Source organism: Apostichopus japonicus, chromosome 2 (assembly GCF_037975245.1).
Source record: "Apostichopus japonicus isolate 1M-3 chromosome 2, ASM3797524v1, whole genome shotgun sequence".
In the NCBI taxonomy this organism is placed as follows: Eukaryota; Metazoa; Echinodermata; class Holothuroidea; order Aspidochirotida; family Stichopodidae; genus Apostichopus; species Apostichopus japonicus.
In genome coordinates, this window is record NC_092562.1 from 9,067,097 (window position 1) to 9,091,123 (window position 24,027).

General features: G+C 37.9%; 1 protein-coding gene across 9 annotated transcripts in view; it reads right to left on the reverse strand.

The window, feature by feature from the left end:
* LOC139977051 (uncharacterized) overlaps window positions 1–24,027 on the reverse strand; it is a 150,335-nt gene continuing 126,308 nt past the window's right edge. For all 9 annotated transcript variants that reach the window (XM_071986097.1, XM_071986037.1, XM_071986089.1 and 6 more), the window contains 11 exons: window positions 23,398–23,718; window positions 21,474–21,794; window positions 19,531–19,869; window positions 18,029–18,349; window positions 15,636–15,965; window positions 13,617–13,937; window positions 11,213–11,542; window positions 9,098–9,418; window positions 6,738–7,067; window positions 3,648–3,968; window positions 1–1,306 (listed from right to left, as the gene is read on the reverse strand). In XM_071986097.1, coding sequence (XP_071842198.1) covers window positions 984–1,306; window positions 3,648–3,968; window positions 6,738–7,067; window positions 9,098–9,418; window positions 11,213–11,542; window positions 13,617–13,937; window positions 15,636–15,965; window positions 18,029–18,349; window positions 19,531–19,869; window positions 21,474–21,794; window positions 23,398–23,718 — 3,578 coding nt within the window. In that variant the 3' untranslated portion in view covers window positions 1–983. The remainder of the gene's footprint in view (window positions 1,307–3,647; window positions 3,969–6,737; window positions 7,068–9,097; window positions 9,419–11,212; window positions 11,543–13,616; window positions 13,938–15,635; window positions 15,966–18,028; window positions 18,350–19,530; window positions 19,870–21,473; window positions 21,795–23,397; window positions 23,719–24,027) is intronic.

Here is a 24,027-nt window from a genome sequence, read left to right on the forward strand (position 1 = left end):
TCACATGTTTTATATTATATTCATATCAAACTACATTTTATTGCAGCTAATTTTTTTTTCATTTGGTGAAAACTATAAGAGTGCCAACTACCAGAGACAAGTGGTTTAAATGAAAGTCATTTCAAGAAGACACAAGAAAATCTACCTCTTTAACCTAAAGAAGCTAAAAAAAAACACAGAAATATTGAAAAATATGTGACCAAAACATCAAATTAGTTTTTACTTGTAAAGGGTGAGTGCAACAAAAAACAAAATACCTGTTACAAACCTGACATGGTTTCTTAATGATGGTAGTGATACATCTTTGGCAGAATGAAGAGTTTTAAAGGTTAAATCTGAAAGCTGTTAAGTTTGATTTAATAAGAAGACATATTTTTAAGTCTTAATACAAAGAACCGCCCATGAGATGCACTGAACTCGAGATCAGCATAACATTACTGCTTAAAGAGCTTTGAAAACTTATAACTTTTGTGAACATCTTCCCATACTTTGGTCTCCTACAAGGCAACAAAGAAAAAAACAAGCAAGGAAGATACTTTCCCAGTCCTAGACTGCAGTTATTACTAGTATGACAATGAATATGGTGCACTTGGGCTCTGATCAGTAAATAACAAATTTGATGACAGCATCTTGACCTTGCCCAACAGCTTCAAATATCTGTGACTTGTGTCATGGTTATCGTTTAGGTCCTCTGCAATAGTCAACAGAACTGTAATGCTCTTTCTTAAGTTACCTTATGATTTTACAGAATTTATGAAGATGTTAGCATATGAAACATCAATTCCAAATACGAGTATTTCCTGGAATTTTGATGCAATTGGTTTTAATTTCAGTCTTCTTCAATAAGCTACTCTCAACTGGTCTTTAATACCATAATTATTTGGCAACTACTTTAGACAAAAACAAGAAAATTAGAGAATTCCAGACAATTTCAAAAACGCTTTTGTCCAAACTGCTCTTCATGTAGCTCTCATTGTGGTAATTTATGGCAGCCTAAGTGCAGAACAGACCAGACTCACATCTTCATTATGTACGCAATTAGATGTGGTAGTGTGCTGGCAATCTATCAGTCGTTCCTCCCGTCCGGTACATGTTACATCGTCCATGTTGATGGGGAGAGTTATTTCTCCCTCTAGGCCGCTGCTAAATGAGACGACTCCATCAAACCCAAGCTGCTTACAGGCAATGTTGCCATTTCCCTCTGTGAAACCGTCATCACAGACGGTTCCCCACTGTCCATTGAGGTACACAAATAGCCTTCCCTCGTTATAGGCTCCTTCATCTGACAGTCGCAGTGCGCCCTCATCTGAAATATCAATCAGATCATACCAGTCATTCAATATTTCATATGAATCTATTTCATTTAACTTTATTAATACCTCATTCTTATTGTCACAGGGATGAGAGTTTTAGTTGTGACATGTCATAGTTCAAGACAAAAGATTAACTTTGAGTGGTACTAATATTTCTATAGCTGTTCTAGTTTTCAAGACATTCAGGTTTAAAATATGCTAAATCTCAGGAATGCTCCTTTAAATCTAACTTGATGATGATGATGATGCTGGAACCCCTCTGCACGCCTACATGTCAACAATTATTCCTTCTTGTATCCATTCTAATAAAAATGTGAGAAATTTGTTTTGATTGGCAATATTTTTGAGCAGTTAATCCATTTATTTGTGTAAAAAATGTAAGACATAAGGAGGATAATGTTGGCATTTCCTTTCCTCCAATCTCAATGTTTCCTTGCCTTTTGCTCCTTCTTAGCAGACACAGTTTGTTACAATGTTAGAAAAATGTATTCCTTCAAAGGTGAAAATATGTCAAGAGTGAAAACACATGAAATTATTTATGCAGTAGATGGATGTACTTATTACTAGGGAAAAACTATGCCCTATTGCAAAGGACCAACAGTAGTAGTTTTCATCCATGAAATAATAGAACAAAATGTAACCAAATATTCCTCTGCTAAATCTGCTATAAATGTTGTAGATATCACGGCTGAATTGTGCTGACCCAAAACTGCTCTCCAAATTTGCACCCATGCAATAATAGAATGACCTGCAACGTGTGTACAATCGACGAACCACAGAGAAATGTCAAAGAGCAGAAATCAGAATCAGCTCCAACAATATGCATTATTCTCACATGTGGTATTCCACACACAAACTGTTGAAAGTTCAAAGTGCAAATCTCCCAAGCAGTACTCTTACAGTGAATGACATCGAACTACAGAGGAAAGCCTGAATAACAAGTAAACATTTGACTTGATCCAGGCTCCCACGTTGGAATTATTTCCAACATATATAACACAAAAACTTTAGATGAAAGACACTTTGCTACTAGTATTAAAATGCATACTGGTAAAAAATACTAAAAGGTTGAAAAACATGATCATTGCATATCATTTTTGGCCTACATGTTTTGAGCCCTCACAAGACAACCAAAAGATTTCCTGAACACTTTTGTTTCACCACCATTCAAATGTGTCTCCACAACATTTCAGCAGATTTGGACAAACACTGTAGGAGTAGCATGTGCTACATTTTCAGAAAACTGATTTCTCCAGATTTCTCCAAAATGATCCCATGTATGAAAATTAAACTTACAACACCCACTGATAAAATTTCAGCCAAATTGAATGACAAAGTGGCAGTCATTCAAACACGGTAGCAAAAAGTGATAGGATTTCTGGAAAATTTGCACGATCGCTATAGCTCAGCTGACAGCTTTCAGCTGAGCTAGAAACATGAATTGCTCTTTTACTAAACTTCATATAAAAAACAGAGTAACTAAGGATAAAATTTGACCTTGGCATTGTAAACATTGCAGACTATCAAATTTTTCTTATTGAATTTTGGGTTAAATCTGAGAATTTACCTAATTAATGGTCTCTGTAATATTAAAATGTAGACCAAACATTTGATGAGTTGTCAGATGTTTAAAGAGAAATTTCTCCAAAATTAAAGTTTGTATTAAGATACATCCTTAACTGATAACAATGTTTTTAACAGTTTATATCACATCAAAATCAATTTTGTACCTTAAGTTGCCATATATAAGCTTTACTGACTTTTAGACATACATCCCTGGTCTAGTCCAGAAGCCCAAAACGGGCTCCAGCAAGGGCCACTCATTAACAGTCACTACCACAGACACACTTGAGCTGTGATACAGTTCATTACGTCTACCTTAAATTATAAAAATCACTTTGAAACAATGTTTTCATGTGAATTGCAGGCTATGAAATCATTGAATGATCTCAGGTGCCTTTATGTGTCTAGTAGTAAACAAACACAGTTACTGTTCGAGAAGTTCTACAACCAGATGACATAAGAAGTTGGAATTATTCAGGGCCTTTCTACAAATTCAAGGATAATGCCCGGACATAAAAGAAAATCCAAGGACTTTTCCGAGGTCGGTTTTAAATGTTAATCTGGGGATAGCACATGAAATGGGGGACATCTAGACTGAACCCAGGTGATACTTGGTATTGTCTTTTTCGTTTACATCCTATCCTAGCCAGGGCAATTACTTGCTCGATTTCAATATAAAGTTTGTATATACCAGGAGGCTCTATGTTCATGTGCCACAGCTGTAGAGTCACATGATCACTTTATGTGTCATTCTCCATTGACAGCACTCACCTTCTTCATACCCACAAACCACTCCTGCATCTTCAACGTGGTTACAATTCTCCTCCGTCCAGGTGTAAGCCTCACAATCGCGTAAGCGTTCTTCTTCTCCTTTACAGTTTACGTTGTCAAGGTTGATGCGGCCTACTCCTTCTCCAAAATAGGCTGATAGATGCACAGAAAGAGCTTTATCGAAACCGAGCTCTCGGCAGACAACATTGCCGTCTGTTGAATCCCATGAGTCATCACACACAGTTCCCCATTCTCCATCCAAGTAGATTTCCACCCGTCCCGCAGTTTCGTTGCCATTAGCTAAACGTACTTGTCCATCCTCTGTAAATCAATGTAAATAATTAAATACTGCAAGTAAACGATAACAGATATATTTTCATATTTAAAGATGTCGAGAGGCCAAAGGTGAGGTCACCTAGAATGAGGGATACTTTGGATATTCCTTTGAGAATTAAAATTAATAACTTTAAACAGCTCTACTAATCCTACAACTGGATGACTTTTTCCCCAGACACTGGGTTTGCAAATTTTGCAAAAGGTACAAGTTAAAATGGGGCGGAAATACCATATTAATACTTTACAAAACAACTCGATATATTTGGATCTCACCAAATTTTCATGAATCATCTGATGTGACTCTATTAGGTTCCTATCCATTTACTTCTAATCTGATGTAGTAACAACATTTTCAATAAGTAGTTAGAATGTGTGCAGTTGGAGGGATAACCAGGCTTCTCACCACTGTAGAACATTCTGAGTGGGGCAGGTGGGTGAGATCATAAGAGGGCAGTGATTAACAAGTTCTCAAAACAGGTAAGGTTTTTGTTGCACTTATAATATTGTTGAATATGTTGAATTTCTAAGTTTTAATGTTGGTAAGGTAGAAGGAGACGAAAGTAGAGGGTGTCTCCCAAGCCGCAGCCTTGATGATGTCCACCATCAAGATTTTGTGGAACCATGTCCTGGCGGTGGCGTGAGACCTGACATCGTGAGCTCTTACATTTCTTAGATCTGACGAGTGTGGTCAGATCAGATTGACCATCCACCTTGAAAGAGTAGGTTGAGAGGTTGCGGTGAATGAACGTCTCGGTAAGAGAGAGTTTTTCTGTTGTTCTGACTGGATGGGTCTTCTCTAAGTATCACTTCAGTGACATTATGAGATGCCAACGTCTGTCTGGAAAAAGAGTCCAGCATAGGTAGGAAAAATTTTCTCTGGGGTAAAAACAAGGACTGACACTTGGCCAGAAACTGTCTAGAAGAAATCCGACCGGTTTGAATCTCATAAAGCCTGTTTTATTTGAGTGTGTGACAGCTACTACATCTTGCTGAGGTCGCTGCAATGAGAAAGGGTTTTGCAAGAGAGGTTATATGGTATGGTCCCAGAGGACATCCTTGATGGACCACAAAGTCAGTTTCCTAGTAGGGGGTGAATAGTTACACATGGCTCTCAAGTCCTGGGCGAGAATCCTGTTGTTCCATTAATACAGTGGATCTGTCTGCTATACCCTTGTGAATAACTGCTATGGCCGATCTATAATTCTTGATGATACTGACTTGCATTCCCTCTGAGAAGAGGAGTGAGAAAGATGGTGACCTCTGTTACTTCTCTCAGGGCTCATTGGCTCCTTGGACAGATTTTACCAGTGGAGGAGGTAAACTTTCATTGGAAGTATCCTTAGTTTGCATCTCTGTATGATTCCCACAAGACTTGCCATCAGAGTTGCAACCATGCTCTTCCCTTGAAGAATTCCATTGACCGAAGAACTCGAGCTCTACTGCAGAGGGTGTCTATTCTCCCTTCCATCAGAAGAATCCAACATCTTCTTAAGTCCAGCACCACTTTAAGGTAGAGCAGATTCTGACAGGGAGTTGAGGACCATTTTTTAGTTATTTAGTCTTAACTTTCTAGGAGGGCAACAACGTGGTTTATATTTCTTCAAAGTCCTGTTCTGACTTCCCAACGATTAGCCAGTCATCTAGTTAGGCCAAGGGAGTTATGCCTATTCTCTGCAGCTAGTCTAGTACCACTCTGGTTACCATAGTAAAAACAACCTTGCCACTGTCAACAGTCCAAACAGGAGGGTGACAAACTGATAGTTGACGTCGTGATAGTTGGAGGCCAGGAACTTCTGGTCCTCTAACCTAATTAACCCATGTAGTTAGGCATCTTGAGGTCAAAAATGGTAACTCACATCTCTTCTTTCAGAATCAGAATGATAAGGCTAGGGTTTCCATCCGGAAAATCTTTGGATGTACTGTTCGTTCAGTAGTTTTGGGTTCAATATTGAGAGGTCTGTCCCTTTCTTCTGTGTCAGGAAGAAAGGCAATATGAATGGGACTTGGTTCTCAGATGGTTGAACTACTCTGTTCTTTTGGCTAGAAGATCGGTACTCTCTTTCACTAGGGATTGTGATTGAGCTGGGACAGTAGAAACTGGAGTGACTTTCTATTTGCCTGATAGCCAAGGGCTGGAAGAAAACTCTTTGGTGTAGCCTTTGTTGATTACTCCCAGCACTCCTTGGCTCTGATAACTCCTTTTTCCCTTTGAAGCCAGGTTTCCTGGCCCACAATGACTTCAGAAACCTAGTCGACTTCTGAAGACATTTAGTGACCTTTGTCTTTGAGCTTATTCCTGCAGGTGCTCATTAATCTCCCTCCCAAGAAATCAGCACTGAGCATGGTACATACATCAGACCAGACACAAGACTCAGACACAGGTTTGACCTGTTAGGTGGTCCATCTTTTTACCTTCGAGCAAAACTGTAAGTTTAATCATTCCTTTCTTTTTAATTAAAACTGGACCCCACAGTTTCAATCCTCTCCTACACATGTTAGAATAAATATTCAATATTCAGATTCTATGCTAAACATATTGGACTTTGCAGATATAAATGAATCTGTTTCTGTTGAAAACTAGTGTTCGAATATAATTCACTCTATAGTGTACTTAGCCAGCTACAGTTCTTATTGTTTATGTCTTTATGTGAAAACTGGTTGTTAATATGAAGGAACTTGTTTTCATTGAATTTTTAAACAATGCATTAACATTTAGGCCAACAGGCCTTCATGAAGGAATGAAAAAACCCAAACCTGGCGTAGGTTCGCTTGAAGTGAGTTGACAGATAACACCAGCATCTTCACCATGATTACAATTGTCGATGCTACTATAAGAACAGCTCAACAATTCAGTTTCGTCGCCACCGCATCCAACATCATCCAGATGGATTTCTCCGGTTCCCTCACCAAATGCTGCATTAGTACGATAATTTAAGGCCCCAGGGAATCCTAACTGATTGCATACTACATTAGCATCATTAATGTCCCATGCATCATCACAGACAGTGCCCCATTCTCCGTTTAGGAAGATCTCAACACGTCCAGCTGTCTCATTACCTCCAGCAAGACGAATGGAACCTTCCTCTGTAGAGAAATAATGAACAATCAAGATTTGCTACACCAATAGTCTATCTTTGCTTTGTTATGAAAACCTTTTAGCCGAGTTGCTTACTTTAATTTTTTCTGAATATTATGCTAGTCACTCCATATATTGGTAAGATTTATTTAGTAAGATATATTTTAATCATGGTATCTATAAATTTAACCTGCCTTATTACAACAGGTAGTAGCATCCCTTTAAACATACACACTATTAATGTGATGCATGAATAAGCTCATGTTCATATGTCATATGTTTGAGGCTTGAAGAATGGCTGATCTGGTGGCATTATATTGATGACAGTTTCTTTGTCTGGAACAGTGATGAGGCGTGTCTCTCATGTGTCATTGATGGCATAAATTCCTTTCACAGCACCATTAAGTTTAATTCTGATTACTCTCTCCAACACTTGCTTGAAGTCACTACCCATGTGTTTATTCCAATAACTCATTCCAATCCATTGTATAGGGACCGTCACTAACCTTTAATCCTCATCTCTCACATATTAACCTTTCTTTATCCATTTCTTCTATTCATCTTCACCAGATACTGCAGATTACTTTTCTGTAGTTAGTGGACTGTTAATTTCCAGACCCATTTCTTTCCCCCCTCATATGATAGTCAGCTCATTATTATAAGATGGATAAGTGTTTTTTAAGTTTTGGGAATAATTTCATCGCTGGGGGAGGGGGGAGGGGATTACACATTACTTTATATATGTTTAAAGGTAAGCTAATGTAGATAGGCTACCATACCCATGGAATTTATAGTAGGACCTACCCTTACCCTTTAAACAGCTGTGGTTCATTAACTAAAGGGAATGGACTACTTAGTAGTGTTTGACCGATAATTGGAACCGATTATTACATTCCACACAAAGGATTGTTGTTTTCTGAAAAGAACCAAAATTTCTTCCAATCCTTTAAATGAGTTTGTAGGAAAACAAATAAATAATAACAATCAACTGCAAGGTACAGGGTTAACAACATTTCCAATCACAGAGATTTACCTGATTAAAATAGTCAACTATGTATTTCCAAATTTCCCATGATTGGATTGGCTAATAGTCCCTTACATATTATCTGCAAACAATCTTGATCTGTAGTGCTCAATAAAGATTATTTAAGTATATGCAACTACTTGTAACGTTACTTTCCCATGTTTTTCTATGTTAATTACTAAGCAAAGTCAGCACACACAATACTGGAAATATCATAATGGTCTACTAACACCTCCGTACCAACCTAACAAATTCATACAACACGTGGTAGACGATACTAAACTTGAATACATCTACAAAGTTTACAAATCAAATCCTGCCCACTCATCAATAGGCATTACATCAGCACCCAAAAACCAGTAGGAACCACAGCCCAGCAGCGGACTGTTTAGTCAGCCAGTTTTAGGAACAAATGCTCTGTACATTGCAACCCACAGCAGAGAACATTTATGTTTGCAAATTTCACATTTTATCATTGCACTTCAGTTTTATCTGTGTAAGGATGTAAGGAAAAGTAGAAAAAATGTTTGCTTTGACTGGTAATAAGAAAAAAAATTGCAACACACAGAGTAGAAAATATTTATGCTTACAAATGTAATATCTATTCATGGCAGTTTTATCTGTGTTAGGGTGTGTATAAAAATGTCACCACAGCAGAGATCAACTGGATCAGCCAGGATAATGAAATGGGTCTTTCAGCTATCAGTATGGAATACTTTTCTCTTCAATATAAGTCTTTACATTGTCTACCAGCAATATCACTTTGTGATCTCTCTTCTCTTCTCTGTTATGTCAATATTATCAAATAATCAAGATTTGCATGAACAGAGTTGACAGAAACCAGGATGTAAATGCTAACACATGAAAGAATGATTGAGGCATGATGAATGACCATAACACTTACTGTTCAGTGCATTACCTGAGTTAACATTAATGTTTATCGCATGATATTGTTAAAAGAGAGATGAAAAACCATTAAATAGATCCCATGGCTTCACTTGAAGATTAGCTCACCTCCAGGTAGTACAGTACTACAAACTACACCTGCATCTTCAGCATGACCACAATTGTCTATTTCTATGTGTCCACAGCTTAAAAGGTTGCTTTCATCACCAGTGCATGCTACGTCGTCCATGTGGATTTCCCCTGAGCCTTCGCCAAATGTAGCACCACTAGGAGCTGAAATGACTCCTGGGAATCCCAACTGACGACATACCACTGCAGCATCGCTGATGTCCCAGTAATCATCACACACTGTGCCCCACTCTCCGCTACGATAAATCTCAACTCGACCAGCTGTTTCGTTTCCTCCATTGAGACGAACTGCCCCTACATCTGAATTGGAATGCACAATAGCGAGTAACCATTTTTAACTTTTCAAAGGAACAACAAAGATTGTACAAGTTTAATAACAACTCTTCTCTAATGTAAATTTCCCCATTGAGAGGAATCTCAAGATACAGAAGCGAGACAGATTGTTCATGTACTATAAGAACTCCTCTGTTATGTGATTTCTCCCATTAAGATGTACATCAGGAATTAATATATATCTTTACTAGCCACTCTGTTTTAGCAAGCTGGTCCCTTATCTGAGATAACAAATAGCCCTTAAATATTGCTTCTTGTGTTTGCAAGAGAAAATTAAGTTTTAAGCATTTGATTGATTGATGTAGGCTTGCACATATAAGTGAGGACACAATGGGAAAAGCTAATGTCGGGAATGAAAAATGGAGATGTAGTTACTGCTGTTACTATGAGAGCGTTCCTTAAGAAATTGCTGTTACATCAACACCGACAGCAGAATAACAAAGCATGATGAACAAATGTTCTGACAGGGAGTTGAGGACCATTTTTTAGTTATTTAGTCTTAACTTTCTAGCAGGGCAACAACGTGGTTTATATTTCTTCAAAGTCCTGTTCTGACTTCCCCAACGATTAGCCAGTCATCTAGTTAGGTCTAGAGAGTTGTGCCTATTCTCTGCAGCTAGTCTAGTACCACTCTGGTTACTCTGGTAAAAAAAAAACTTGCCACTGTCAGCAGTACAGGAGGGTGACAAACTGATAGTTGACATCTTGGTAATTGGAGGCCAGGAACTTCTGGCCCTCTAACCTAATTAACCCATGTAGTTAGGCATCTTGAGGTCAAAAATGGTAATCAGAATCAGAATCAGAATGATGAGGCTAGGGTTTTCATCTGGAAAATCTTTGGATGAACTGTTCGTTCAGTAGTTTTGGGTTCAATATTGAGAGGTCTGTCCCTTTCTTCTGTGTCAGGAAGAAGAGCGATATGATGGTTGAACTACTCAGCTGTTCTTTTGGCTAGAAGATCGGTACACTCTTTCACTAGGGATTGTTGTTGAGCTGGGACAGTAGAAACTGGAGTGACTTTCTATTTGCATGATAGCCAAGGGCTGAAGAAAACTCTTTGGTGTAGCCTTTGTTGATAACTCCCAGCACTCCTTGGCTCTGATAACTCTTTTTTCCTTTTGAAGTCAGGTTTCACAATGACTTCAGAAACCTAGTCGACTTCTGTGGACATTTAGTGACCATTGTCTTTGAGCATATTCCTACAGGTGCTCATTAATCTCCCAAGAAATCAGCACTGCGCATGGTACATACATCAGACAAGACACGAGACTCAGACACAGGTTTGACCTGTTAGGTGGTCCATCTTTTTACCTTTGAGCAAAACTGTAAGTTTAATCATTCCTTTCTTTTTAATTAAAACTGGACCCCACAGTTTCAATCCTCTCCTACACATGTTAGAATAAATATTCAATATTCATATTATATGCTGAACATATTGGACTTTGCAGATATATGTGAATCTTTTTTTGTTGAAATTTAGTGTTCGTATATAATTCACTCTATAGTGTACTTAGCCAGCTACAGTTCTTATTGTTTATGTGGTTATCTGTCTTCCTACTGTAGGCACACTAGGGATTATAACCTCCAATAGAGGGTGGAACATCCCTAACATATGGACTACATAGTCTAACACACAGATCATAAGCTATAGAAAACTGGTTGTTAGTATGAACTTAAAGGAACTTGTTTTGATTGAATTTTTAAACAATGCATTAACATTTAGGCCAACAGGCCTTCATGAAGGAATGAAAAAACCCAAACCTGGCGTAGGTTCGATTGAAGTGGGTCGACAGATAACACCAGCATCTTCACCATGACCACAATTGTCGATGCTATTATAATAACAGCTCAACAATTCAGTTTCGTCGCCACTGCATCCAACATCATCCAGATGGATTTCTCCGGTTCCCTCACCAAATGCTGCATTAGTACGATAATTTAAGGCCCCAGGGAATCCTAACTGATTGCATACTACATTAGCATCATTAATGTCCCATCCATCATCACAGACAGTGCCCCATTCTCCGTTTAGGAAGATCTCAACACGCCCAGCTGTCTCATTACCTCCAGCAAGACGAATGGAACCTTCCTCTGTAGAGAAATGATGACTAGAAGGATTAAGAATCGTTCCAACAACTCCCCTATCCCATCTAGGTAAACACCAAATTTATAATACATAAATCTACTGAAATAAAATTCAGCATTCAAATATTTCACTTAATAGCGTATAGTTTTGGAACAAACAGCGCCAACTTTTTTTATTTTTTATGTCCATGTAACTTTTTCTATCAAAACGCTCGATTACACAGCAGGTAGTAGCATCCCTTTAAACATACAAACTATTAATGTGATGCATGGATAAGCTCATGTTCATATGTCATATGTTTGAGGCTTGAAGAATGGCTGATATGGTGCCATTGTATTGATGACAGTTTCTTTGTCTAGACCAGTGATGAGGCCAGTCTTTCATGTGTCATTGATCACATAAATTCCTTTCACAGCACAATTAAGTTTAATCTGATAACTCTCTCCAACACTTGCTTGATGTCACTATTCGGTAAGAAATCCTTACCATAACCACCCATGTGTTTGATCTTATTACTCCATTCTAATCCAATGTATGGGGAACGTCACTAACCTTTAATCCACATATCTCACATATTAACCTTTCCTGATCCATTTCTTCTATTCATCTTCACCAGATACTGCAGATTTACTTTTCTTTAGTAAGGGGACTGTTAGTTTCCAGACCCATTTGTTTCCACCCCCCCTCTCATATATGATAGTGAGCTCATTATTTTAAGATGGATGAGTGTTTTTTAAGTTTTGAAAATAATTTCATAGCTGGGGGAGGGGGGAGGGGATTACACAATAATTTATATATGTTTATAGGTATGCTAATGTAGATAGGCTACCATACCCATGGAATTTACAGTAGGACCTACCCTTGCCCTTTAAACAGCTGTGGTTCATTAACTAAAGGGAATGGACTACTTAGTAGTGTTTGACCGATAATTGGAACCGATTATTACATTCCACATGAAGGATTATTGTTTTCTGAAAAGAGCCAAAATTTCTTCCAATCCTTTAAATGAGTTTGTATGAAAGCTAATAAATCATAACAATCAACTGCAAGGTACAGGGTTAACAAAATTTCCATATCACAGAGATTTACATGATTAAAATAGTCAACTATGTATTTCCAAATTTCCCATGATTGGATTGGCTAATAGTCCCTTACATATTATCTGCAAACAATCTTGGATCTGTAGTGCTCAATGAACATTAAGTATATGCAACTACTTGTAACGTTACTTTCCCATGTTTTTCTATGTTAATTACTAACCAAAGTCAGCACACACAATACTGGAAATATCATAATGGTCTAATAACACCTCCGTACCAACCTAACAAGTTCATACAGCATGTGGTAGACGATACTTAAATTAAATACATCTACAAAGTTTACAAATCAAATCCTGCCCACTCATCAATAGGCATAACATCAGCACCCAAAAACCAGTAGGAACCACAGCCCAGCAGCGGACTGTTTTGTCAGCCAGTTTTAGGAACAAATGCTCTGTACATTGCAACCCACAGCAGAGAACATTTATGTTTGCAAATTTCACATTTTTTCATTGCACTTTAGTTTTATCTGTGTAATGATGTAAGGAAAAGTAGATGCGGGAAAAAATGTTTGCTCTGAACGGTGAAAAAATTGCAACACACAAGAGTAGAAAATATTTATGCTTACAAATGTAATATCTATTCATGGCAGTTTTATCTGTGTTAGGGTGTGTATAACAAAATGTCACCACAGCAGAGATCTACTGGATCAGCCAGGATAATGAAATGGGTCTTTCAGCTATCAGTGTGGAATACTTTTCTCTTCAATATAAGTCTTTACATTGTCTACCAGCAATATCACTTTGAGATCTCTCTCTTCTCTGTTATGTCAATATTATCAAATAATCAAGATTTGCATGAACAGAGTTGACACAAACCAGGAGACATGAAAGAATGATTGAGGCATGATGAATGACCATAACACTTACTGTTCAGTGCATTACCTGAGTTAACATTAATGTTTATCGCATGATATTGTTAAAAGAGAGATGAAAAACCATTAAATAGATCCAATGGCTTCACTTGAAGATTAGCTCACCTCCAGGTAGTACAGTACTGCAAACTACACCTGCATCTTCACCATGACCACAATTGTCTATTTCTATGTGTCCACAGCTTAAAAGGTTGCTTTCATCACCAGTGCATGCTACGTCGTCCATGTGGATTTCCCCTGAGCCTTCGCCAAATGTAGCACCACCAGGAGCTGAAATGACTCCTGGGAATCCCAACTGACGACATACCACTGCAGCATCGCTGATGTCCCAGTAATCATCACACACTGTGCCCCACTCTCCGCTACGATAAATCTCAACTCGACCAGCTGTTTCGTTTCCTCCATTGAGACGAACTGCCCCTACATCTGAATTGGAATGCACAATAGCGAGTAACCATTTTTAACTTTTCAAAGGATCAAGAAAGATTGTACAAGTTTAATAACAACTCTTCTCTTACTGTATGTAAATTTCCCCATTAAGAGGAATCTCAAGATACAGAAGCGAGACAGATTGTTCATGTACTGTAAGAACTCCTCTGTTATGTGATTTCCCCCATTAAGATGTACATCTAGAATTAATCTATACCTTTACTAGCCACTCTGTTTTAGCAAGCTGGTCCCTTATCTGAGATAACAAATAGCCCTTAAATATTGCTTCTTGTGTTTGCAAGAGAAAATTAAGTTTTAAGCATTTGATTGATTGATGTAGGCTTGCACATAAAAGTGAGGACACAATGGGAAAAGCTAATGTCGGGAATGAAAAATGGAGATGTAGTTACTGCTGTTACTATGAGAGCGTTCCTTAAGAAATTGCTGTTACATCAACACCGACAGCAGAATAACAAAGCATGATGAACAAATGTTCTGACAGGGAGATGAGGACCATTTTTTAGTTATTTAGTCTTAACTTTCTAGCAGGGCAACAACGTGGTTTATATTTCTTCAAAGTCCTGTTCTGACTTCCCCAACGATTAGCCAGTCATCTAGTTAGGTCTAGAGAGTTGTGCCTATTCTCTGCAGCTAGTCTAGTACCACTCTGGTTACTCTGGTAAAAAAAAAACTTGCCACTGTCAGCAGTACAGGAGGGTGACAAACTGATAGTTGACATCTTGGTAATTGGAGGCCAGGAACTTCTGTGCCCTCTAACCTAATTAACCCATGTAGTTAGGCATCTTGAGGTCAAAAATGGTAATCAGAATCAGAATGATGAGGCTAGGGTTTTCATCTGGAAAATCTTTGGATGAACTGTTCGTTCAGTAGTTTTGGGTTCAAAATTGAGAGGTCTGTCCCTTTCTTCCGTGTCAGGAAGAAGAGCGATATGATGGTTGAACTACTCAGCTGTTCTTTTGGCTAGAAGATCGGTACTCTCTTTCACTAGGGATTGTGATTGAGCTGGGACAGTAGAAACTGGAGTGACTTTCTATTTGCCTGATAGCCAAGGGCTGGAAGAAAACTCTTTGGTGTAGCCTTTGTTGATTACTCCCAGCACTCCTTGGCTCTGATAACTCCTTTTTCCCTTTGAAGCCAGGTTTCCTGGCCCACAATGACTTCAGAAACCTAGTCGACTTCTGAAGACATTTAGTGACCTTTGTCTTTGAGCTTATTCCTGCAGGTGCTCATTAATCTCCCTCCCAAGAAATCAGCACTGAGCATGGTACATACATCAGACCAGACACAAGACTCAGTCACAGGTTTGACCTGTTAGGTGGTCCATCTTTTTACCTTCGAGCAAAACTGTAAGTTTAATCATTCCTTTCTTTTTAATAAAAACTGGACCCCACAGTTTCAATCCTCTCCTACACATGTCAGAATAAATATTCAATATTCAGATTCTATGCTAAACATATTGGACTTTGCAGATATAAATGAATCTGTTTCTGTTGAAAACTAGTGTCTGAATATAATTCACTCTATAGTGTACTTAGCCAGCTACAGTTCTTATTGTTTATGTGTTTATGTGAAAACTGGTTGTTAATATGAAGGAACTTGTTTTCATTGAATTTTTAAACAATGCATTAACATTTAGGCCAACAGGCCTTCATGAAGGAATGAAAAAACCCAAACCTGGCGTAGGTTCGCTTGAAGTGAGTTGACAGATAACACCAGCATCTTCACCATGATTACAATTGTCGATGCTACTATAAGAACAGCTCAACAATTCAGTTTCGTCGCCACCGCATCCAACATCATCCAGATGGATTTCTCCTGTTCCCTCACCAAATGCTGCATTAGTACGATAATTTAAGGCCCCAGGGAATCCTAACTGATTGCATACTACATTAGCATCATTAATGTCCCATGCATCATCACAGACAGTGCCCCATTCTCCATTTAGGAAGATCTCAACACGCCCAGCTGTCTCATTACCTCCAGCAAGACGAATGGAACCTTCCTCTGTAGAGAAATAATGAACAATCAAGATTTGCTACAATAATAGTCTATCTTTGCTTTGTTAAGAAAACCTTTTAGCCGAGTTGCTTACTTTAATTTTTTCTGAATATTATGCTAGTCACTCCATATATTGGTAAGATTTATTTAGTAAGATATATTTTAATCATAGTATCTATAAATTTAACCTGCCTTATTAAAACAGGTAGTAGCATCCCTTTAAACATACAAACTATTAATGTGATGCACGAATAAGCTCATGTTCATATGTCATATGTTTGAGGCTTGAAGAATGGCTGATCTGGTGGCATTATATTGATGACAGTTTCTTTGTCTGGACCAGTGATGAGGCGAGTCTCTCATGTTTCATTGATGGCATAAATTCCTTTCACAGCACCATTAAGTTTAATTCTGATTACTCTCTCCAACACTTGCTTGAAGTCACCATTCGGAAAGAAATCCTCACCATCACTACCCATGTGTTTATTCCAATAACTCATTCCAATCCATTGTATAGGGACCGTCACTAATCTTTAATCCTCATCTCTCACATATTAACCTTTCTTTATCCATTTCTTCTATTCATCTTCACCAGATACTTCAGATTACTTTTCTTTAGTTAGTGGACTGTTAATTTCCAGACCCATTTCTTTCCCCCCTCATATGATAGTCAGCTCATTATTATAAGTTGGATAAGTGTTTTTTAAGTTTTGGGAATAATTTCATAGCTGGGGGAGGGGGGAGGGGATTACACATTACTTTATATATGTTTAAAGGTAAGCTAATGTAGATAGGCTACCATACCCATGGAATTTATAGTAGGACCTACCCTTACCCTTTAAACAGCTGTGGTTCATTAACTAAAGGGAATGGACTACTTAGTAGTGTTTGACCGATAATTGGAACCGATTATTACATTCCACACAAAGGATTGTTGTTTTCTGAAAAGAACCAAAATTTCTTCCAATCCTTTAAATGAGTTTGTACGAAAACAAATAAATGATAACAATCAACTGCAAGGTACAGGGTTAACAACATTTCCAAATCACAGAGATTTACATGATTAAAATAGTCAACTATGTATTTCCAAATTTCCCATGATTGGATTGGCTAATAGTCCCTTACATATTATCTGCAAACAATCTTGGATCTGTAGTGCTCAATAAAGATTATTTAAGTATATGCAACTACTTGTAACGTTACTTTCCCATGTTTTTCTATGTTAATTACTAAGCAAAGTCATCACACACAATACTGGAAATATCATAATGGTCTACTAACACCTCCGTACCAACCTAACAAGTTCATACAACATGTGGTAGACGATACTAAACTTGAATACATCTACAAAGTTTACAAATCAAGTCCTGCCCACTCATCAATAGGCATTACATCAGCACCCCAAAACCAGTAGGAACCACAGCCCAGCAGCGGACTGTTTAGTCAGCCAGTTTTAGGAACAAATGCTCTGTACATTGCAACCCACAGCAGAGAACATTTATGTTTGCAAATTTCACATTTTATCATTGCACTTCAATTTTATCTGTGTAAGGATGTAAGGAAAAGTAGATGCGGGAAAAAATGTTTGCTTTGACTGGTAATAAGAAAAAAAATTGCAACACACAGAGTAGAAAATATTTATGCTTACAAATGTAATATCTATTCATGGCAGTTTTATCTGTGTTAGGGTGTGTATAAAAATGTCACCACAGCAGAGATCAACTGGATCAGCCAGGATAATGAAATTAGTCTTTCAGCTATCAGTGTGGAATACTTTTCTCTTCAATATAAGTCTTTACATTGTCTACCAGCAATATCACTTTGAGATCTCTCTCTTCTCTGTTATGTCAATATGATCAAATAATCAAGATTTGCATGAACAGAGTTGACAGAAACCAGGATGTAAATGCTAACACATGAAAGAATGATTGAGGCATGATGAATGACCATAACACTTACTGTTCAGTGCATTACCTGAGTTAACATTAATGTTTATCGCATGATATTGTTAAAAGAGAGATGAAAAACCATTAAATAGATCCCATGGCTTCACTTGAAGATTAGCTCACCTCCAGGTAGTACAGTACTACAAACTACACCTGCATCTTCAGCATGACCACAATTGTCTATTTCTATGTGTCCACAGCTTAAAAGGTTGCTTTCATCACCAGTGCATGCTACGTCGTCCATGTGGATTTCCCCTGAGCCTTCGCCAAATGTAGCACCACCAGGAGCTGAAATGACTCCTGGGAATCCCAACTGACGACATACCACTGCAGCATCGCTGATGTCCCAGAAGTCATCACACACTGTGCCCCACTCTCCGTTACGATAAATCTCAACTCGACCAGCTGTTTCGTTTCCTCCATTGAGACGAACTGCCCCTTCATCTGAATTGGAAAGCACAATAGCGAGTAACCATTTTTAACTTTTCAAAGGATCAAGAAAGATTGTACAAGTTTAATAACAACTCTTCTCTTACTGTATGTAAATTTCCCCATTGAGAGGAATCTCAAGATACAGAAGCGAGACAGATTGTTCATGTACTATAAGAACTCCTCTGTTATGTGATTTCCCCCATTAACGATGTACATCAAGAATTAATCTATATCTTTACTAGCCACTCTGTTTTAGCAAGCTGGTCCCTTATCTGAGATAACAAATAGCCCTTAAATATTGCTTCTTGTGTTTGCAAGAGAAAATTAAGTTTTAAGCATTTGATTGATTGATGTAGGCTTGCCACATAAAAGTGAGGACACTATGGGAAAAGCTAATGTCGGGAATGAAAAATGGAGATGTAGTTACTGCTGTTACCATGAGAGCTTCCCTTAAGAAATTGCTGTTACATCAACACCAACAGCAAAATAACAAAGCATTATGAACAAATGTGGCAAATGCTCTGTATATTGCAAACCACAGCAGAGAATGTTTAGGCTTGCAAATGGGACATTTATTAATGGCACAACAGTTTGATCTGTGTTAGGGTGTATAACAGAAATTTCACCACAGCAGAGACCAACTGGATCTCCTGATGGCCAAAGGAGTTTGCTAATGAGAAGTGCTACCAACTTTCACTATTTTTTTTATAAAAACCATATCCTAACACCAGTAATATTCTTTAAAATGCAGTTAGCAAACAGCAGAGCACATGTTGTCATCATGCCCATTGAACTGATTAGTCTATGTCTTTTTCATAATCTTTTATAATGTTCCAAATAATAATAACCACAGAAGACATTGACAGCTACGTGAATTTCTAATCAGGCTTCAAGAAAAAATGAATTAAAATAGTAAACCTAAAGCCTCAAGTAAAGCTTCAAACAGCTACCCTGATGAAACCGCACTGCGATCCACTTCCTGAACTATAAAGGTAGGGTTTTAGCCAATCAAAATAGATTTATACATTCAATTATCTGTACCTTGAGTGAGGGACAGGATAATGAAATGGGTCTTTCAGCTATCAGTGTGGAATACTATTCTCTCCAATATAAATAAGTCTTTGCATTATCTACCAGCAATATCACTTGAGATCTCTCTTAGATCCAATGGCTTCACTTGAAGATTAGCTCACCTGTTGGGGGTGTAGGAGATGCAGGTAGTACAGTACTACAAACTACACCTGCATCTTCACCATGACCACAATTGTCTATTTCTACGTGTCCGCAGCTTAAAAGGTTGCTTTCATCACCAGTGCATTCTACGTCGTCCATGTGAATTTCCCCAGAGCCTTCACCAAATGTAGCACCACCAGGAGCTGAAATGACTCCTGGGAATCCCAACTGACGACATACCACTGCAGCATCGCTGATGTCCCAGAAGTCATCACACACTGTGCCCCACTCTCCGTTACGATAAATCTCAACTCGACCAGCTGTTTCGTTTCCTCCATTGAGACGAACTGCCCCTTCATCTGAATTGGAAAGCACAATAGCGAGTAAACCATTTTTAACTTTTCAAAGGATCCAGAAAGATTGTACAAGTTTAATAACAACTCTTCTCTAATGTAAATTTCCCTCATTGAGAGGAATGTCGAGATACAGAAGCGAGACAGATTGTACATGTACTATAACAACTCCTCTGCTATGTGGATTTCCCCCATTAAGATGAATCTCAATATACAATTTGATACATGTTTAGGTAAAACGTTACCATTTGATAGCTACTACTGACACAACTACTTTGTGAATGATGAAGTGCAAAACAAAGAAACATTTTTTCAATTATCAGTACTGAGTGGAGAGCATTTTCTATTCAAATTAATCTATTTCTTTACTAGCCACTCTGTTTAGCAAACTGGTCTCATATCTGAGATAACAAATAGCCCTTAAATATTGCTTCTTGTGTTCGCAGCCAAAAGGAAAATAAAAATTATAAAATATGATTGATTGATGTAGGCTTGCCACATACATCTGAGGACACTATGGGGAAAAGCTAATGTCGGGAATGAAAAATGGACATGTAGTTACTGCTGTTACTGAGAGAGATTTCCTGAAGAAATTGCTGTTACAGCAACACCGACAGCCGAATTACAAAGCATGATGAACAAATTTGACAAATGCTCTGTATAATGCAAACCACAGCAGAGAACATTTATGCTTGCAAATGTAACATTTATTAATGGCACAACAGTTTTATCTGTGTTAGGGTGTTAGACAGAAATGTCAACACGGCAGAGACCAACTGGATCTCCTGATGGTTGAAGGAGATTACTTATGAACAGTACTGAAAACCTTCAGATTTTGGGGATTAAAACCACATCCTAGTAGCAGTTTGTATAAGAAAGAAATGTGTTTTTGAATGTGTTTTGTAAAATGCAGTTAGCAAACAGCAGAGTGAATGCTGTTGTCATGCCCATTGAACTGAATAACCTTTGTCTTTTTTTCTTGATCTTTTATAATGTTTCAAATAATCTACAGAGAGAAATTACAATTCTTCAAAATAGTTGCACACGTTTTGATGAAATTTTAACTACATAGAACATTGATGGCTACAGTAAGTAAATTTCTAATCAAGCTTCAAGAATAAATGAATTATAATAGCCAAACTAAAGCCTCAAGTGAAGTTTGTAGTAAAGACTATCCTGATATCATGGACCATTGACTGCGATCCACTTCCTGAACTATAAAGGGAGGGTTTTAGCCAGTCAAAATAAATTGATGAATTCATTTATCTGTACCTTGAGTGAGGGACAGGATAATGGAATTAGTCTTTCAGCTATCAGTGTGGAATACTTTTCTCTTCAATATAAGTCTTTACATCGTCTACCAGCAATATCACTTTGAGATCTCTCTTTTCTCTGTTATGCCAATATTATCAAATAATCAAGATTTGCATGAACAGAGTTGACAGAAACCAGGAGACATGAAAGAATGATTGAGGCATGATGAATGATCATAACACTTACTGTTCAGTGTACTACCTGGGTTAACATTAATGTTTATCACATGATATTGTTGAAAGAGACATGAAAAACCGTTAAATACATCCAATGGCTTCACTTGAAGATTAGCTCACCTCCAGGTAGTACAGCACTACAAACTGCACCTGCATCTTCACCATGACCACAATTGTCTATTGCTGTGTGACTGCAGCTTAAAAGGTTGCTTTCGTCACCAGTGCATGCTACGTCGTCCATGTGGATTTCCCCAGAGCCTTCACCAAATGTAGCACCACCAGGAGCTGAAATTACTCCTGGGAATCCTAACTGACGACATACCACTGCAGCATCGCTGATGTCCCAGAAGTCATCACACACTGTGCCCCACTCTCCGTTACGATAAATCTCAACTCGACCAGCTGTTTCGTTTCCTCCATTGAGACGAACTGCCCCTTCATCTGAATTGGAAAGCACAATAGCGAGTAAACCATTTTTAACTTTTCAAAGGATCCAGAAAGATTGTACAAGTTTAATAACAACTCTTCTCTAATGTAAATTTCCCTCATTGAGAGGAATGTCGAGATACAGAAGCGAGACAGATTGTACATGTACTATAACAACTCCTCTGCTATGTGGATTTCCCACATTAAGATGAATCTCAATATACAATTTGATACATGTTTAGGTAAAACGTTACCATTTGATAGCTACTACTGACACAACTACTTTGTGAATGATGAAGTGCAAAACAAAGAAACATTTTTTCAATTATCAGTACTGAGTGGAGAGCATTTTCTATTCAAATTAATCTATTTCTTTACTAGCCACTCTGTTTAGCAAACTGGTCTCATATCTGAGATAACAAATAGCCCTTAAATATTGCTTCTTGTGTTTGCAGCCAAAAGGAAAATAAAAATTATAAAATATGATTGATTGATGTAGGCTTGCCACATACATCTGAGGACACTATGGGAAAAGCTAATGTCGGGAATGAAAAATGGACATGTAGTTACTGCTGTTACTGAGAGAGATTTCCTGAAGAAATTGCTGTTACAGCAACACCGACAGCCGAATTACAAAGCATGATGAACAAATTTGACAAATGCTCTGTATAATGCAAACCACAGCAGAGAACATTTATGCTTGCAAATGTAACATTTAGTAATGGCACAACAGTTTTATCTGTGTTAGGGTGTTAGACAGAAATGTCAACACGGCAGAGACCAACTGGATCTCCTGATGGTTGAAGGAGATTACTTGTGAACAGTACTGAAAACCTTCAGATTTTGGGGATTAAAACCACATCCTAGTAGCAGTTTGTATAAGAAAGAAATGTGTTTTTGAATGTGTTTTGTAAAATGCAGTTAGCAAACAGCAGAGTGAATGCTGTTGTCATGCCCATTGAACTGAATAGCCTTTGTCTTTTTTTCTTGATCTTTTATAATGTTTCAAATAATCTACAGAGAGAAATTACAATTCTTCAAAATAGTTGCACACGTTTTGATGAAATTTTAACTACATAGAACATTGATGGCTACAGTAAGTAAATTTCTAATCAAGCTTCAAGAATAAATGAATTATAATAGCCAAATTAAAGCCTCAAGTGAAGTTTGTAGTAAAGACTATCCTGATATCATGGACCATTGACTGCGATCCACTTCCTGAACTATAAAGGGAGGGTTTTAGCCAGTCAAAATAAATTGATGAATTCATTTATCTGTACCTTGAGTGAGGGACAGGATAATGGAATTAGTCTTTCAGCTATCAGTGTGGAATACTTTTCTCTTCAATATAAGTCTTTACATCGTCTACCAGCAATATCACTTTGAGATCTCTCTTTTCTCTGTTATGCCAATATTATCAAATAATCAAGATTTGCATGAACAGAGTTGACAGAAACCAGGAGACATGAAAGAATGATTGAGGCATGATGAATGATCATAACACTTACTGTTCAGTGTACTACCTGGGTTAACATTAATGTTTATCACATGATATTGTTGAAAGAGACATGAAAAACCGTTAAATACATCCAATGGCTTCACTTGAAGATTAGCTCACCTCCAGGTAGTACAGCACTACAAACTGCACCTGCATCTTCACCATGACCACAATTGTCTATTGCTGTGTGACTGCAGCTTAAAAGGTTGCTTTCGTCACCAGTGCATGCTACGTCGTCCATGTGGATTTCCCCAGAGCCTTCACCAAATGTAGCACCACCAGGAGCTGAAATTACTCCTGGGAATCCTAACTGACGACATACCACTGCAGCATCGCTGATGTCCCAGAAGTCATCACACACTGTGCCCCACTCTCCGTTACGATAAATCTCAACTCGACCAGCTGTTTCGTTTCCTCCATTGAGACGAACTGCCCCTTCATCTGAATTGGAAAGCACAATAGCGAGTAAACCATTTTTAACTTTTCAAAGGATCCAGAAAGATTGTACAAGTTTAATAACAACTCTTCTCTAATGTAAATTTCCCTCATTGAGAGGAATGTCGAGATACAGAAGCGAGACAGATTGTACATGTACTATAACAACTCCTCTGCTATGTGGATTTCCCACATTAAGATGAATCTCAATATACAATTTGATACATGTTTAGGTAAAACGTTACCATTTGATAGCTACTACTGACACAACTACTTTGTGAATGATGAAGTGCAAAACAAAGAAACATTTTTTCA